The following is an 18,020-nucleotide window of genomic DNA, read 5'->3' on the forward strand; positions in this document are numbered from 1 at the left end:
GAGTATTCTTAATACGTAATATAAATACAAGTATTTAGTTACTTCCCAACACTGCATGTATGTATGAATACATGTATGTGTGTACTCCTTAGAACACTTGTCCCCACCAGGTGACGTATCAACTTCATTATATTTATATTAATTATATTATATCATTAATATTAAAATCGCCTTTCTCCCTTTATCGACAGCTATGGTTTGGAAATGCATTTGAACTACTTTACTCCACACTATGCCCACCTTGAAAAGACATAGGGCCTAAATGTGGGGTAGTAGTGGTTGGTGGGATATTTCTTATATACACGTACCCATTATTTTAAATTATAAAAGGTGAAAAAAAATTGTTGGGGTGTACAAAAGCATTTTAGCATTTAGAGGGACACAAAAGGGCTATAAACTGTGTAGGGCTAAGTGTTTTGCTTACCAGCTTTCCATTCCCATTGCCCAAAGTAGCACTTTTACCTGAAACATGACTTGACCATGTGCGCCAAACACAAAGTTTCCATTGTGACTTAACCACTTAAAAAGCTCAAAAGTCTATCATATCACCTCAGTGCAGGTGATGTAATTGACATTAGACTTTTACAGTTTTATCGCTAAACTTTGGGGAGAAAAACGTCACAATTTGTCTTTCTCCATTTTTGACCCAGTTTTTAATGTAGCCAGGTGGTGGCGCTAGAGGGAAAGTCGACACTGAATCCACCGGAAAATACATCAAAACACAAGCAAGAAGAAGTGAGTTAGAAAAACTAGGAAAATGGTTGTTATTCGTGGATTTCTCTGTTTATTTTGCGATTTAATATGATTAAGAATATTGATCACAACAAGGTGAATGGGGTCTGTTGGTGCACATTTGTTTGTTGAACGTGAACGTGCTTTGGTAGCTCCGGGTCGCTGTTAGCTGTTGTTAGCCGTGCGCGAGGCTTCAGGATGTCTGTGCACTTTGAGGAGAAGAGCGGAGTGGTCCCCTGTCAAACTCCATGGGGGTCATGGTACCAGACCATGGAGGAGGTGTTTATTGAGGTGAATGTGCCGGTCGGTACGTCCGCTAAAGAAGTGAAATGCCGTCTGGGCTCAAAGGACATTGAGTTACACGTCAAAGGAAAGGAAATATTCAAGGTACTCCACTAACACATGCACCCTCTTCTCTCTCATCATGCCTTTACCATATCACTTCAAGTCTGGGCTAAACTAAACACTCTTCCTGCAATGAGCAAACACACAAATCGCCTCTTTTTTTAAATTTCTATACCTGTCAATATGAGCTTTGTAAATAAGATGATTTTCAGATTAACATTGTCCTATTTGCATTGATTAGGGACGACTGTTTGGTACAACTGTTTCTGATGAGGCTACATGGACTCTAGGTGAGTTATGAATCAAATTGATCAAGGTAAAGCTCAAAAACTTTGATTTTTAAGGATGCTTATTGTGTTGTTTCTTCTTCAGAGGATAAATGTCTCATCCACATTGTCCTAATGAAGACCAACAGAGAAGCGGGGAACTGTTGGTCCTCTCTGCTGGAAGGGGAGTATGGTGCCAATGCTTGGGTCCAGGATCAAATGCAGAGGAAACTCACGCTAGAAAGGTTCCAGCGGGAGGTACGTCGTCATTCAGACAGTTTTAACGGTTGAGGCCTAGATATTTCTTGCCTGGCCAGCCAGACGCTCCTCCTTTCTGTTCAAAAGAAGAACTGTCTGGCCAGCTGCTTGCATGGACCAAGAGGCGGGAGTTCATCCACCAAGTGACAGAAGCTTTCACCGCACTCTTCCAAAGCCTTAAAGGAATAGGCCACCGTTTTTACATACTGAGATATGTTCTTACCTTAGCTTTGACGAGTTCTTTAGGACCTGTCTGGTCTTCCCCCGTGTCTTCAATCACGTCAGCACAGACGGCGTTAGCATTTAGCCTCTCCTCCTCTCCTCTATAGCTCCAAAACAGGTCAAGATAGAAGCTACCAAGCTCTTCCACGTTTTCCCTATTTAAATATGGTTACGTGAAGTGTTCCACTACAAAGTATAATTACACAAAATTAAACAATGTGGATTTTCTAAGCGGATAAAAGGGGGAACTACAATGTAAGGCGTAGTAATTCCAGGAGTAGTTTGGCATCCGCACAGTAAAGTGAAGATTGCGGCGTGGATTTCGAACTACTCCTGGTATTATTGATTGACTGCGGAATTCTTCCGCAGTCAATTATTGGTTTTCATGTTCTTTATTATTATTCCTCTTCCATCTTTTTCCCGATTTTCTAGAGCTTTCAGCACCTTCATGCTTTGTGCAATTTATGCAAGTTATGCATCAAAACGTTCCGCATGTTGAGGAGAAGGGTGCTATTACTTTTGGGACTTCTGCAACTTACGTTTTTTCCGCAATCGGCCGAAATGTCGGAGATTTTTCCCATTGACTTATAATGGGGCTGCCGCAAATCCATGCTTTTCTGCACTTTTTTCTGCATTTTCTGCAATTTCTGCACTTTGTGCATGTTCAGCTTCTGCAACTTGTGGGTTTTGAGAAAAAATTGGCCTTCTGCAGATTTCCAGTTTTTTTATACGGGAGTTTGAAATGTATGCATTGGTGTGTATGTGGACCTGTCGCATTAGTGTGTATGGGGTGAATCCTGCCAATCAGGAGACTCCAGGACTTTCAGCCATTTGTGCAGCTTCTGCCAATCAAGCACTGAGGCCATTTCAACAGTTTGACCAGTTTATGGAATATAAAAGTGTATGCAATATTAACAATTTATGCAAATTAACCACTGGATTTAACCAGTTTGTGCATTTTAAACCGTTTATGCAACTTAAGAGTTTATGCCATTTAGGATTTATCCATTTTAAAGCGTTTATGCAATTTACATAATTTATGCGATAATTTATCCCATTCATGCATTTTACCACTTTTTGCAGTTTATACAGTTTATGCAACATGACATTTTATGCATTTTACCAGTTTATGCAAATTAGATTATGCAATTTGAAGAGTTTATGCAATTTCTGCATTCGCTTCCCGCATTTCCGCAGTCAATCGCAATGGCGCAGCCATTGCATTTCTAGTTATATATTATTATTTGCTACTTGCTACTTTAAAGATGCTGTCTGTTTTAAATCCTTTAGAAAATATAAAATCCCTAAAACTGGAGCAAGAAACAGCGTTGAAAAGGCACGCCCACCCAGAAATTGAGATCACGCTCGCTCCCGGGCTACGTCACTTGGAAAAAGCATAGTCTGGCAGGGCAGGCAAATATGTTTTAAAGGCTTTTAAACAAGGCCTTTTTATATTGAATGGCTATAAGAATGTGTGTACAGCAATTAGTGCCTAATATCTAATGCCTGTATGTTTAACACTATGCTCAACTTTTCATATTAAACCAAGAATTATAATGGCAAGTCCACACAGTTTTGAGTAGTTGAACTAATGCAACATTATCTAATTTTTCTCCCCCAGAATCCTGGTTTTGACTTCAGCGGTGCAGAAATCTCGGGTAATTTTGCAGGAGGCGGCCCCGACTTTTCCAGTTTGCAGAAGTAACAATTTCTTTGGAGGACTTTTGACACCAAAGATGGACTATGAACATTTGTTACTTTCTATCATTCCATCATTCTGATCCGATCATGGCCATTATGTTCTGCATTATGGGCCTATAATATCACGGCTGAACTTTGTACGGCTGATACAGATTCCGAACATATGGATGGCTTTTCAATAAACTTTTATTGAAAGGTACAAGCATATAGGCTTACCAGATGGTGTAAGTGTACTGATTTACATTTTTAATTGAGAACACTTTTTACTTAAAACATCAAATAAAACAAGGAACTGTCAAATATTCAAACAATCCTAATGTATTCATTTGTGTTCTCTGCCTAATTGACAATCTTTGAGCAAAAAACAATGCTTTATTTGTGTCTACAAATCAAATATCAGTGAAACAACTCATCGGTAACTGCTCATCAAAAGCTTACATTCAGCTTCAAAATATGATTCACTAGAAATGACAAATCATAACTAGCCTTATTCACTGGAGAAATCCAGAGCTCCCGCGCAATAACTAAAAACTAAAATATCACCTTGGGTAGGAGTGTGCATTCACGACAGTTTACAACCTAGGGTGAGAGTTAAGGACTTTGGGCCCGATTTCTTGGTTCCATTTTTGATGTTCACAAAATCCTTCTCCCTCCTCTTCCACACGGTGGACTGAGGACCTAGGTGGTTCAATACTTATTTGCTTAAAACCAGCAACCCAAATACCAAACATCATGGTACGGATTTAACGAGAACATACTGTACACTTGTGCAAGCAACTCAACCAAGAAAGTAAAACTAAGCTGGGTGATAGACAAAGCATTACTCCTTGTCACTGAGGCAGATGGAACAGTGTGTGACGTTTGACAAAATATAGTTTGAGCTTTTCTTTAAAGAAGACCATCATCCATAATGGCCATCTGTAAAGAAAATGCAATTTAATTTTTAGAGGGTGACCTTGCAGACTGAATTAAAATTATCGTTACAAATGTATCGTTACATAAGGCCACCCTATCAAAGACCGAGATCTCAATAAGCGGACTCTGGGATGGTGGGCAGATGAGTGATTTTGTAGTAGCTGTGCTTCAGCTGGCGCGCAGTTCTTCCTGAAATAGTCCAGCGTAGTCTTTGGCTGTTCGGCTTGGAGCACTTGGCGGTGGCATATTCAGCCAGGCACTTCCCAACCAGCTCTCGCACGCAAACCAGGTCACCAGGCTTAATCTACAACAAGCCCAAATAAATTTAACAAATGAAAAGACTTACTGTTGTAAATCCAAGATGAGAAAAGTTAACCCATATTATTTTCAATGTATTATTATGGCTTTAACTGATAACTTACATTAGGCTGCAGCTGTATGCCCGACAGGATCTCAGATATTTTGTCAGTGCACTCAGGATCATGTTGTTCATGGAGTTCATAGCTCAGTAGAGCAAGAGCAAGCAGAGATGGCTGGGGGGTGGGGGAGATAGGCAATTAGAGTGGCTCAAACATGCTACCATTGAATTTTGAACAAGTCGCCTGTGAGCTGTTTGAGTGGCTCACCTTTATTTTTGTGAAAGTATAGGAGCAGTGGCAGGCTTTCAGTTGAGCCTCCAGTCGTTCAATGCTCAGGATCTTCTTGCTGTTGAAAGAAAGAGGCTGTAATAATGCTGTAATAATTGCCCATGTCCTACTAAGAAGACCTACTTTGAACATGTCATGTAAGATTTGAGGCTTTTAAATGGAGCATGTGCCTGTCGGCTCTAAATATATTTTTGTCCAGTGTTTCTTCAGAGATAAATATGAAAAGACACATTTTAGTTCAGTGAATCTAATCTAGTTGAGTCATGGCAGCCCTGCAGGTTGATGTCAGTCCGTACCTCTCCGTGTCCAGCTGCTCCTGGATGCAGCTGTGAAAGAGGCGGAGAAAGCGCAGCGCTGTCGGGCCCTTCACCTTCCAGTGGAGCTTTTCCATGATGATCTTCTCCATCCGCATCATGTCCGACACTGTGAAGCGGTTCTGACTGATGCGGATCAGGTCATTGGCAAGAGGCACATTCTTCTCCTCTTCAGTGGACTTCACAGCAATGTAAAAACAGCACAACCCCACACAGGACAGGTGTTTGGGCTGAATCTAAACAGAAACACGTGTAAATAGTCCAAATGTCTTTATAACAAAACAAAAACAAAAACAAAAAAAATGTTTTTGGTACAGACCTTCATGACGGACAGAAATCGATCCAGAAGGCTGATGGCCAGAGAGAAAGTCTCTGACGTGAATCCAAAGAACCGGGTGAGAGAGAGCAGGTCCTTTACCTCCAGCTCTCTCAGTTTGGTGGTCATCCGGAGGCCATTGTCCGGAGCACTCTCCAAATGTCTCAGCCCACTCAGTTTTGGCTGGTAGCGGCCTTCAAGGTCCATCAAAGCCTTGATCTGCACTGCAAAAGGCAGTGTTCCTGGTGCTGCTGCTGTGTCAATCATCTACAGACATGACAGAAGGAGAATGCAAAATTTAGTAGCAAACCGAATGCTCCCTCTGCCGATTAGAGCAACACTGGCTCATCCTTATAGACTAGAACTTAAGTAGAAAATAATTTTAAAAACGTATTTCTTATAAATAACCCGTGAAGTAACATAAATATACGGAAAAGTAACAAAAGTGCGAGTCTGAGAAGTACAGCCTAGTGGAGAGGGACACTTCCAAATAAGGCCCTTCACCCAGCTGTCACAGGACTGGACTGAACTGGAATCGGACGCGGTTCAATAACTGACATTTTTACAGCGAATATCAGCAGTACATTCACACTGTGGTTTCCTACGGTGATATATTCAGTGAAGGCCATGTCTTTAAGTGACAAATGTGAGAGTTTAAAACGCAAAAAGGACGTAAGGCCTTGAGACGGGCAGGACCTGCGTCATGTCGGGACATGTCCCTCCATACAAGCGAACGGAATGAACAGCAACGAGATGAAAGATTAACATGAACGGGTCACAAAACATTTTCTACTAAACAACATCCACTCACAGGGGGTAAAAGGAGGTGTTATGTTATTATCCCCCCTTTAAAACGTAGTGTAGTGTTTACCAATAACATTAAATTAGCTTCCATGCTAACGCAGCTTAAAAGGCAAAAGGCACTGCTTTAGCCATTTATTACCATTTTAATTTGGCATTTATTCAACCACAACGTTCAAACGGTTTCCAACAAAGGCCCTGATAACGTTACATGAGTTATAATTTCCATAGAAGGACGCAGAAGGAAAGGACTTACCTTGGATGGTTATGTTTTGTTGCCGCGGTGTTGATAACAAATAAAACTTCACACGCTCAAAATAAGCGAATGAAAAGCAGTGCAAGTATGGACTTTCACTTAAGAAAGTTTTAAGCATAGGTTATCTTCTGCCTATGCACACCCCCCTACCCTTGGCTTTAGGCAACGGGGAAAAGGACCGAGGAGGTTTTAATGCAGGCATAAAACCATGCCCATGCCCAAACACGGAGAGCTCCCATTGGTCATTGACCAAAAACTTTTCCATTCGCTGTTTTGATTGGTCGTTTCACAGTCAATCTAAAATACGCCCCGCCTCATAACCAATGAAGGAGAAGTGGGCGGGGCTAAAGGAACTAAGCCATTTCCCAACTTTATCAGATGGAACTGGATAGAATTACTAATGTATTGTAACTGATAAATTTATAATAGCGGTGACTTCCCAAATGAATGGTCTCGTGTGTGTTTCTAGAAAGGTCTGGATAAATCACCTGTCTAAAGAATAAATTCAAAAAAGAATGCAAGCTAATGACACATTTTTATTAATCTCCAACAGATTTTACAAATCTAGTAATGGCACAGATCCCATATTGAGCTACTGATGACATATTACAATAGGTAACCTCAAATATATCATACTAGTCTATATATTATTAAATTACTTTAAATAAATCTGAAATATATTAAATAAGAGAACGTTAATAACATGTAATTGTAACAATTTCTTGTAAAGTGCATACTAAGTAAAATTGCAATCCCTCCGAACCACATCATTTCTTTCTTGTCACAGTGTTAGTAAAAAAAACAAAAAGAAAAAAATACAGCACGTAATGTCTGACATTTTGGCAAATAGGGCGGATGGTCAAGAAACATGCACAAACCAGGGCACTGGATTCAAAAGATGTTAGATGTCCCATTGTCACAGGTAGGAGTGTTAGTTGATTTTATAAAAGGTATACACATTTTTTGATTGTTAAACTGATGTTGTGTAGAAGCAGAAAGTCTTCTAATTCAAATTCCTTCCTGAGGTTAAGGAACACGCAGAGGGTAGACTAAAAAAGCTAAAGAAAGGGGAGAAAAATGCACAATTTATTAATAAATGTTAAAATGTTGCAAAAGAGCTTATGGTGGCAATGGCATGGTGAATGTCATTTAATGAAGGTGGAAAACACATACGGAGCGGAAGCACAGAAATGACAGTATTAAATAAATCCAAAATCATAATAAAAAGGAAATGTTATTCTGTCTAAAGGCCTTTTAAGTCTCATGGGTTAAACGATTTCTGCTTAAATAAAATAGTCTGAAAGTTAAACTGGATATAATAAACTCTTGAGTTGTGCTGGCATTTTCCTCATAAAACATTAGTTAAGGAACGTGAGCAGCATGTTATAAAAACAGTCAGTGGATTTGTTATTGTAGTGTCTTGCAGAGTCAGCAGTAGAGACAAAAATGAAATATGCAGAACAAAGTTTTGATCCATAAATACACAGTGGCCTATCACATTATTCAGGCTGGTGTGCACAGTCACTGAGTCACTGAGGCCACTAGTACAATGAGCTGAAGACACACAATCCTGGTTTCCTTCAATGTTTCATCCATAAATCAACTGAAAAGGAATAAAACAATGTGGCTAAAATAAAGCAAATAATGAAGTTGTAGACGTGAAGGACAATGAAGTTCATGTAAATGAAGTCATATGTTGGAATATTGTTAAAACATATTCAAATAAGTCAATATAGAGATTAAAAGGACACAAAATGATATATACATACTAAAGACAACTGTTCATTGGTAAAAGATAGCAGTAACAGAAAGCTCCTCATGGTAGTCTGAACTGAAGTTGGAAGGTGCTGTAGTCCTCGCTTGGTCAGTCTGAATCTGTCCTTGCAATAGTATACAAGCCAAAATGTCTTTGGAGAAAATAGTACCAAGATAGTAATGTGATTTAACGTTTATAGAGATAAACTATAATTATAGGTACTATAGGTACATAAAGTATATTTTTTCTTACAAAAAGTATGTGAGTAAAAGAAACTAAATGAGTTAATGAGTGAGCAGTAGACTTACTTCTTCTTGTCTTTGTCCTTTTTAATGGCCTGAGAGCCGCCCTGAAGCCCCTGTCCCATCAGAGTGTCCGCCGCGACCTTCCTCCTGTTGAAGGCATTCATCTCCTCCTCCAGCTCCCGACGTTTCTCCTCCAGGTTTTTCTTTTCATCATGGTGCAGTCGCTTTAGCTGCTCAAACCTGTCGTGAAGCTGGACACAAAGGCGAGACTCGTTGTAAGACAAAGTAAACCCATGTCAGTATTAAAGGCACACTGCGTAACATTTTGTTAACATTATTTCCAGCCTGTTGGCAATAATAGGTTCCTAATGACCAGCTAGACACAGAAAATGCTAGAGCCTAACCTAAAAATCTGCCTTTAGTCAACATCTCCATTAGGGCCTGGCCGATATATAAGTGACTGCTCAGTCAGAGCTTTAAAATGAGCCCTCACACGATTCCCTAGGCCTCAGGGAAGCGGAGAAATCTTGCAGTGAAAATCAGTCACAAGTTTGTAAAATAAAATATTAAATAAAATATTTTATGTATTTTATGTTGTGGACTCTTGTGTATAATTCAGAACCATAAGAAATAGAGACTTACCCTTTTGTGTTTTGGAATCTACTAATTTTTGTCTTTCAAACAAGCTCCCTCTGAAATACTTAACATGAATGCCCTAAATAAATCGGCCCCTCATACAGTGCCCCCTGCAGTTCAACACTGACACGTTGAGAAGCATCAGACACAGGATTATAGATGAGACATTTTATAAAAAATGTGACAAAAAACATCAAAATCCCCAATAATTCAGCATCAGCCGAGAAAAACCCACATCGGTCGACCTCTATTAGATATATTTCTATATATTTCTATGATTGAAACATTTACTATAATAACAATTGATTAACTAATAGTCTATTTGAGAGATTAAAAACATTACCGTATAAATTATTTCAAATATCGGCCTATCGACCATGCCAACCCCCTTCATATCGGTATCTGACCCCAAAAACCCATACTGGTCGGGCCATAATGTCCATGGAGACTAACTGGAGTCGTCCCCGCTCCCAGTAAAGTAACGAGTCAGGTGAGGAGAGGTGAGACGGCAAACACACATGTTTGTTTGGATCATATTTGCATCTGTAATTAAATGCATGCTTGTATTTTATTCTATATATTGGGTGACCAGGCACCAGTAAATATAGTATGTTACTAATACCTCTTTTTCTTTTTCTTTCAGCTCAGCTTCGGTCTCTTTGACTTTGTTTACGAACATCTGCCTCATCTCCTCTTCTTTACGCTGCAGCTCCAGTAGAAACTCCTTCCTCTTGGCTTCATAGGTCTCCTGTAGACTAAACATAGAATCAAAATGCTTTAACACTTTAACACACTCAACAATTTGACTTTTTCAAATCCAGTTATCATCATGATTCACATCTGTTGTATGGCAAAAAGGTTGTTTGCTTGAAGAAAAAAACTACTGGTGCTGTTAGTTAGTGAGGTGCAGATGAACAAAATCTCCAGAATAAAAAAAAAAGCAGCATTGCACACTCAAGTAGCCAATCTCCAAAGGTATATTTATTAAAGAGAAGATCTAAACCATCTGGGCTGGTTCACTCCACATGCACCATGGTTCAAAAAAAAGAAAATGATCTGAGAAGGCTCTGCTGAAGCGTTATATTTAATAAATATACCTTTGGACATTGACTACCTGAGTGCGTGATGCAGCTTTTTTGAGTTGTGTAGCTTATTAACAACAAGTCTAGAAGCACTTAGAAAGCACGGATAAGTAGTAATAAATGTACTTCTCAGCCTTATACCTTGTTTGTTTTTACACCGAAAACTTGACTAAAAATGTACATTTTAGTAGTCTAAGAGAATATTTATCTAGACTTTTATGTTTTCATTTAGTGTCATCTGTTGCATGTAACCTGAAAGACTTGCTGTCTGGATCTGTGTCCTTGAAGCCCATCTCTTCGAGCTTACAGCGGCGGTACAGCTCATAGTGTCTGGCGTGGGTTTGCTCACGGAGGTCCTCCATATTCACACGCAACAACATCTCCCTCAGCTTCACAAAATCGCAGTGATTTTCATTTTCCACTAAAAAATATAAAAAATTACATGATTTTTTTGTTTATCACACCTTGACATTTTACGAAGACAAATCAACAGGCTAACCTTGCACAGATCCCCACGGATAGAGTCTCGCTTTCACCATCTTGTTCCCCACTTTAACATCTTCTGTACTTCCAATGACAGCAAAAGGGAGATAAGTCTGAAGCATAAAACAAAGCAGAGCTATGGCAACCTGATGCATTTCGCCACACACCCAAAAACAGTGAAAAGTCAACCACAAAGAAAACTCACATTCATTGAGGCATTAATCTCTGCAACTGCCTCATCTTCAGTGGGGAAGTTATAAATCTGCACACCGTTACTGACCAGCTCACTCATAATCTTGATTTTTAATTTATCCAGTTCGCTTCTTGAAACTGTGTCAGCTTTTGCAATGACTGGGATGATGTTCACCTGAAGAGTCAAAGAATGAGAAGAAATCAACAATTAGCAACGATGGCCTACTTAAGTACAAGAAATTACCTTGCTGTCGAGTTTCTTCATCGTCACAAGATCCAGTGATTTCAGAGAGTGCCCCGTCGGTGCGATGAAATACAGGCAGATGTGGATCCTTGTGTCATGGTAGCTGAATAAGGATCGTCTGATTTTTAGCTCCTCCTCAAGATACTTTTCAAATTGAGCGTCGATGTATTGAATGATGGGTTTGTAGCTGTAAAGAAAATGTGATTTATTGTTTATATAATTGTATATAGTTGTGTGACAAATAATTTTACTAATACCATGCTTTAAAAAAAAAATCTCTTTCTTTCAGACATGTTCTTTTACCAAAGCCAGGCCACAGTAAGTCTCTGTTACATCCTCTTTATCATCAGTTAACAGGTTCACTTTCACCATATCCATAAATCCTGAAATTGGTCTTATTTTTGTCCAGGCCATCAGTTTGACCTCAGTAGTCTTTAACAATTTACTCACCCTGCCTCCTCTCATCATCACATAACAAATAAAGCTCTTTTTGACCTGTCCTTCTGATCAATCCCCATCATTCCCAAAGAGAAACTGATCATACGTATTATCTCTGGTTCCTGTTCTTTTTCTCACACAATCTCAAAATAATCATTTCAGACTCAAGAACCCTTACCTTTCTTCTTTGTTTATCTGGTCGCCAAAGCCTACAGTATGCACAACAGTCAGCTTCAAGTTGACATTGCTCTCATGCAACTCAAATGTTTGCGGCCGTAGCTGCACTTCATTCTCATAATGGCTGGCTTCTTCATTTTCAAAGATTGTGTTGAACAATGTGTTCATCAGAGTTGATTTGCCAATTCCCGTTTCACCTGAAGATGATACAAGGATTAGACATGTTTTAATAAGTAATGCTATGATCCATTTTTAGAAGCATCTGTGAATAATGAAAACTCCTTGGTTCAGACGTACCAACACAGAGGATGTTGAAACAGAAGCCTTGTGCGACTGATTTGCTGACCAGCTGATCAGGAAGACTGTCAAACCCCACATGGCCTCCGAGCTCCAGGTTTCGCTTTTCTATGTTCTGTTAAAGACAAAAACAGCATTTTAAGATTCAGTGTATTTAATATATATGTATATATATATATATATATATATATAGGTTTGTATCTGAAATTATTAACAGGATCTTGGCTCGGTCATTCTTTACCCCCTATGGAGGTGTTTCCCACTTTGACCTTGGGGTACTCATACTCTGCACAGATGTTCCTGCACACTATACCAGCCACTTGGTTATGGCGCTGCATGTAAGCTTTTCCTGTCGGCATCTTACACCCTGCAGTTATGTGCTGGATTGTCTCAGGGGCCTCTGTGCAGAGCCTACATTTAGGGTCTTAGTAGAGCTGGGCCTGTATTGCTCTGGTACTGAAGGCCTCCTACTGTGCAGCCATGATCAAATCAAATCAAACTTTATTTATAAAGCGCTTTTCATACAAAATGTAACACAAAGTGCTTGACAGACAGACAGACAGACAGACACAAGCAGTTAAAAGTCTTAGTAAAAGTTAACATAAAGCTGGGTACATAGGGCTGAGTACAGATGGACCGAAAGAGGAAATGACTGATGAACCTCTATGCTGTTCTCAGTCCAGCATTGTCTTGACACAAATGGGTTTGAAAAGGTAAGCATCCTCATCTGTGATCTGTATTTGTAATTATTGTGTGTGTATAAAAGGTCAGTAAGGTTTTGGCCCCCTGACAGACCCTTGCATCTTTCATCCTGCACTGACGTTTCTGCTTTCTGAGTCATGAGGAACTCAAAAGAATTGTAAGAGGCGCTACAAGAAAGGTAGTTGAACTATATACAATGGTAAAGGGTTATAAAAAGAGATATCCAAGGTACTGAGAGTATCAATCAGCAATGTTTTAACTCTATGTGGAAAATGCAGGATTCTGTTGAAACCAAACCACGGTCACACAGGTCAATGATGGAAAAAAAAACACTCAGCAACAACTGGCAGGAAAATTGTGGATGAAAAGAAAAAAACAAGAGAAAGCTTAATCTGAAATACAGGACTCTCTCACAAAAAAGTAAGAATAAAGCCTTTACTTTGCAAATGCCACAAACTATCTTACAATATCCCAAACAGCACACTAGCCTTAACATTTCTGAAACAATGTCATTTGGATTGATGAAACCAAAATGGGACTTTTTGGCCATAACCATAGACGTTACATTTGGATGCATCAACAAGGCCTGATGAACAGTTCACCATTCCTACAGTGAAACACGGAGGCGGATCACTGATGATTTGGGATGTGTGAGCTTCACGGAACTTGATCAACAACAATCACAACCCACTAACTATGAGTGAAAAAAAGTTTTTTTTGTGTTATCATTAATATTTTCTGAAAAAATCTAAAATTCTGCCAGGATATGAGTTGATTAGTGGTCCAAATTACTTGTCCAAGGGGGGCAGTGTCATACTGTTATGGTTAACTGGTCATACTGTCTGAATACTAAATATCTAAATATTCAAATCTCCTTCATCCCTTTATCCACTGTGATATTCTCAGTAGGCGCCTTGGCATCTCGCAAAAGCTCAACATGAGCAAAAGGATGTGTTCAATACAACAATCATCCGTTTCTGCCTGCCTCTTTTCACACACACATACAAAGAGCTCTTTATCTAATGTTAGTTCACAGGGTGGGAGGATGTCCAAGCTCGCTGCCTTGGTACCCACAACTCCCTTCACAGATTACTTGACTAGAACTCTGTTATGACCTCTTCTTCAGACATTTAATAATCATCTTTCAATAATGTTTGTGACATCACCGGTCTACTTCTTTTTAACAACCAAATAGCTGCACTAAAATGCCATAACTTTCGAATAGCTTTGGCTGAGTAGTGCATTGTTTAACCAGAGCTTCTACTCACGCTTATCCACTTATCCGTCTGCCCCGTTTATTTTGCATATGGGGATTGGCACTGCCAATCACGCACCTTGCGTACCTGTATTGGTGAGGCAGCAAAAGACCATGACGCAGTCAATTTAGAGGCTTTGAAAATCGCATTCGCATAAATAATAATTTCCAGTTGCCTATGTCCAAAACCTATTCATTACATCGTCATAATCCCTTCAGTACTGGCAAACGGTCCGCTTTACGCAGCAGCGTCGTTGCAGCATTCACAATGCATAAATCCCGCATCCATACATGAACTACACGCAAAACATCGATTACAATTTGTGCCAGATGCAAGAAACATGCCCCCCCGAGTGTAGCTATTCAGACTTACAGGAAATAGGTCTATTTCATTGGCCGCCATCGTCAAAGTGGCTGCGTTTAATGCGTCTTCTTCCAGACCCGCACCACATCACACAACAGCAGACTTAGCGCTACTGTTTCAATATGGCCACTTGGAGGCAACACTTCCTTGGTGCCGAAGGGTGGCGCTACACCACACTACAGAGCCTTCTTATTTGAGCAGGTTTACCCAGCCATCCACATTTATCTCCATGCGACTGATACAAATATGAAATAATTTCCTTACAGTTGGCAAAATAGCTGCGAAGTTAAAATAGGTATGAAAATAATATCTCACAATACCATGTAGCTGCTGAACGCGGCTGCTGCTTCGTTAGAGGCCGGTCTTTAGAGATTTATATTGCCAAGGCATTGATATTGTGAATAATTTTATTGATTGCCTGTCAGACCACCTTCCATCTAATAATCCCATATACAGATTATTGGACGGAATATAAGTGAGCTGTTGAAAGGCTATTTAAATTGTGCGCATGTAGCCTATTCATTCTTAGATTTTTAGATTACTCATAGGGGGTGTTTTCTTCCTTTCGTGCAAATGGCAAATATCAACAGGGATGCAGAACTCGCCATTACACCGGAAGCGACAGGTTGGAGTGGGGGGTACAGGAAAGAGGCGATCATCCTCCTCCTCCTCCTCCAGTGTGTGCATCTTTTTGCTTTTTGCATTTGCTCTCGCGGTTCTGCTCTAAATCACAATGGCTCTGACCCAAGAGTCCATCTTATCTTTTTTACTCGATCGCGGGGGTAAAGTGAACAACTCGGACTTCTTGAACCACTTCAGGAGCCGAATCAACAGTGATGATCCCGCGGAGACTCAGTACAATAGGGACCGATTCAAAAAGTTGGTGAACAGCGTCGCGGTGGTCAAAACAATGGACGAGACCAAGTTCGTGGTCGTGAAGAAACGGTACCTGGACTTTATCAGAGACGCGCCTCGTAGCGCGTCATCACCAAAAGCGCATATGGATGATTGTTCTTTGGGTCAAAACGCGTCTCCGTATCGCTCCCAGTCAGTCAAAGCCACGTACTCGGACATTGAGAATAACAATACTACATGTGCCTTGAACTTGAATGGAAATTATGTTTGTGACAGCGCTCCGGTGGGCTGTGCGCAAAGTGACAGGTTGAAATGGTCAAGAAGTGCTAGTTGTGTGGATGCAACTATGGTCCGAGTCCTAAGTATCCCCGGACATCAAGCGAACAGGGCGGGGAAAGTGGAGTCCGTGTTCGCTGTTGTCGCTGTTAAATCCCCTCCGAGGACCTCTGCAGCAGTTAATAAAGATGAGCTGCGCCACAAAACAACAGAGGAGTCGACATTTGTAACCAAGGTTTCCACTTCTGCTTGTGTTCCAGCCTGTACAAGTGATGATGCTTTGAGCGGCTGGAACCGTGGACAAGTCGATGATGTGCAACCCACAGCAGCGCCCCCAGAGAGGCCCCCTCCAAGCAAGACTTCAAAACAAGGAGAGGAGGCGAAGTACTCAGAATCTGTGCCTCTAGATCCTTTAGCGCATGAGTGGTTGGTCAAGTGTGCCGCTGGACAATGGGGACAGGTTTATGCTTTACTACTCAAGGACGTCCACTTGATACAGAGAAAAGACTTCATGTCTGGGTTCACAGTGCTGCATTGGGCGGCCAAGGAAGGAAACAGTGAAATCATTGTGAAAATAATGGAAATGACAAGAGAAAGAGATGCTTTTATAGATCTAAACTGCAAAGCTCATGGAGGCTACACACCTTTGCATATTGCAGCCATCCATGAGCGCAAAAAAGTCATGTTCCTGCTTGTGCGGGGATATGGTGCCAATGTAAATGTACGAGACAATGATGGGAAGAAGGCGTTTCACTATCTTAGCAAAAATGTGTCTGCAGAGGTCAGAGCCCTTCTGGGGGCACCGCCTCACAGTAAACACAGAGAGAAGAAAGATGAAGAGGAATACAAAAAACAATCTAGAAGCACTATTAGTAAGCGGTTTCATACGCACAAAGGGAAAAAACACAGAGGGTCTAAAAAGTATGCCCAGGACTGGTGAAAATGCTGATGGTTTCCGGGTTTTTCTTTTTGGATCTGTAACAAGAATTGGAAAACATGACATCCTCAACACGAAATTCTTGCCACAACTACTTTGTAATATGCATGTGTAATGTGTTGCAACATTGACATGCAGTCAACATTGTAGCATGTGAGAAATGTATTTGATTTTGTTATCTATATTAGAGGAAACTCTCATTTAACATGGGGTCGTCTCATGATCGAAAGGTCGGGGGTTCGAATCCCAGCTCCTGAAGATGCCCACTGTCGTCGTGTCCTTGGGCAAGACACCACCCACTTTGACTCCAGCATCTACGTATATGGGTGTGTGAGAGTGTGAATGGGTGACTGGTTCCTCCATGCTCTAAAGCGCTTTGGGCTGTACTAATGTAGAAAAGTGCACTATAAAAGTTGAAACCGTTAACCATAATGCTAATTACATGTACATGACATTTAATTCAGGTGTACGTTTTTTTTGTTTATAGTTTTCGACACAAATACACTTTATTGCAACACCAAGTGACTGTTTTGTCACCTTTATAGCATGCCATAAAAATAATCAAATTTGTGTTTGTAATAATGCATTATTAGGTTTAAGCCAGTGGATCTTGAACTGTGGTTTTTGGGCCTTTTTCAGGTGGTATTCTGACTTCTCTGTATTTTGGGCTTTTGTCCTCTGTTGGTTTAGTCCTTGTTTAGAACAACTGTAACTTAGTCTTCTTATTGTTTGTTTTGTTTTTAGTTCTGGGTCCTTGAATTTTAAAAACATTGTATCATAAATCTGCTTCTGCTCATATATTTTTTTAAAGTCCAAAGTAGGACTGTCTGTCGCACAGTTCTGGAATTTTATTGAAGAAACTTTGTTGCAAATAATAATGGAGACCGGTCCAATGCTTGACTGGTTGGACACAGGGGCTTAGGAGTAATCCACATATGTTTGTATAGTACATTACTGCAAAGTAGTCAAGGTTTTGCCCTACTTTAGACCCAGTTCTTGTGGCACTTAGAGAACCACATTTTTGCTTGAGTGGTGGTACAATTGGTGTGAAATGTTCGAGAACCACTTGGGCTGTATTTTGTAAATTACTTATTTTGTATTCTGACTTGTTGCTTTTGGCTCCCATTTAACCAGACCACAATTACATTAACCATTTTGCTTATTTATTAGTTGTCTCTGAATTGACGTTATTTGTGATGTTCATTATTGGTCCTTATAGGCAAAATTAAACTACCACAGGCATAACAATATTAATTTTAATAATAAAAAAAACATCTTTGGGAATTTTGAGTTGTTTAGATTTAGCAT

The 18,020-nt window shown here is 40.1% G+C and overlaps 4 protein-coding genes across 6 annotated transcripts; 2 read left to right on the plus strand and 2 right to left on the minus strand.

Annotated features, from left to right (window-relative positions):
• The first annotated feature begins 709 nt into the window (after positions 1–709).
• nudcd2 (NudC domain containing 2) lies at positions 710–4,499 on the plus strand. Its single transcript, XM_079557512.1, has 4 exons — positions 710–1,119; positions 1,319–1,367; positions 1,450–1,601; positions 3,445–4,499. Exons 1-4 carry the CDS (start codon positions 931–933, stop codon positions 3,526–3,528), a joined length of 474 nt encoding a protein of 157 aa, XP_079413638.1. The 5' UTR covers positions 710–930; the 3' UTR covers positions 3,529–4,499.
• On the minus strand, positions 3,900–6,958 carry ccng1 (cyclin G1). Its single transcript, XM_079557511.1, has 6 exons — positions 6,774–6,958; positions 5,720–5,983; positions 5,383–5,636; positions 5,066–5,144; positions 4,862–4,972; positions 3,900–4,743 (listed from the first exon to the last, which is right to left on the minus strand). The coding sequence occupies exons 2-6, from the start codon at positions 5,981–5,983 to the stop codon at positions 4,552–4,554; spliced, it is 900 nt and encodes a 299-aa protein (XP_079413637.1). The 5' UTR covers positions 6,774–6,958; the 3' UTR covers positions 3,900–4,551.
• Positions 6,959–7,566: 608 nt separating this feature from the next.
• LOC306963807 (septin-8-A-like) lies at positions 7,567–14,808 on the minus strand. Of its 3 annotated transcripts, none has more exons than XM_079557506.1 (10): positions 14,654–14,808; positions 12,324–12,438; positions 12,028–12,223; positions 11,412–11,598; positions 11,181–11,342; positions 10,992–11,088; positions 10,745–10,913; positions 10,033–10,165; positions 8,838–9,025; positions 7,567–7,831 (listed from the first exon to the last, which is right to left on the minus strand). In XM_079557506.1, exons 1-10 carry the CDS (start codon positions 14,681–14,683, stop codon positions 7,777–7,779), a joined length of 1,332 nt encoding a protein of 443 aa, XP_079413632.1. In that variant the 5' UTR covers positions 14,684–14,808; the 3' UTR covers positions 7,567–7,776. The 3 variants fall into 3 exon arrangements, with proteins under 3 accessions (XP_079413632.1, XP_079413634.1, XP_079413633.1); XM_079557508.1 differs by lacking the exon at positions 7,567–7,831 and adding an exon at positions 7,855–8,376; XM_079557507.1 differs by lacking the exon at positions 7,567–7,831 and adding an exon at positions 8,523–8,680.
• Positions 14,809–15,237: 429 nt separating this feature from the next.
• On the plus strand, positions 15,238–17,219 carry sowahab (sosondowah ankyrin repeat domain family member Ab). The gene has a single exon (XM_079556895.1). The coding sequence runs from the start codon at positions 15,378–15,380 to the stop codon at positions 16,713–16,715; it is 1,338 nt and encodes a 445-aa protein (XP_079413021.1). The 5' UTR covers positions 15,238–15,377; the 3' UTR covers positions 16,716–17,219.
• The last annotated feature ends 801 nt before the right edge of the window (positions 17,220–18,020 follow it).

The sequence above is a fragment of the Gobius niger genome, assembly GCF_951799975.1.
Source record: "Gobius niger genome assembly, chromosome: 5".
Lineage (NCBI taxonomy): Eukaryota > Metazoa > Chordata > Actinopteri > Gobiiformes > Gobiidae > Gobius > Gobius niger.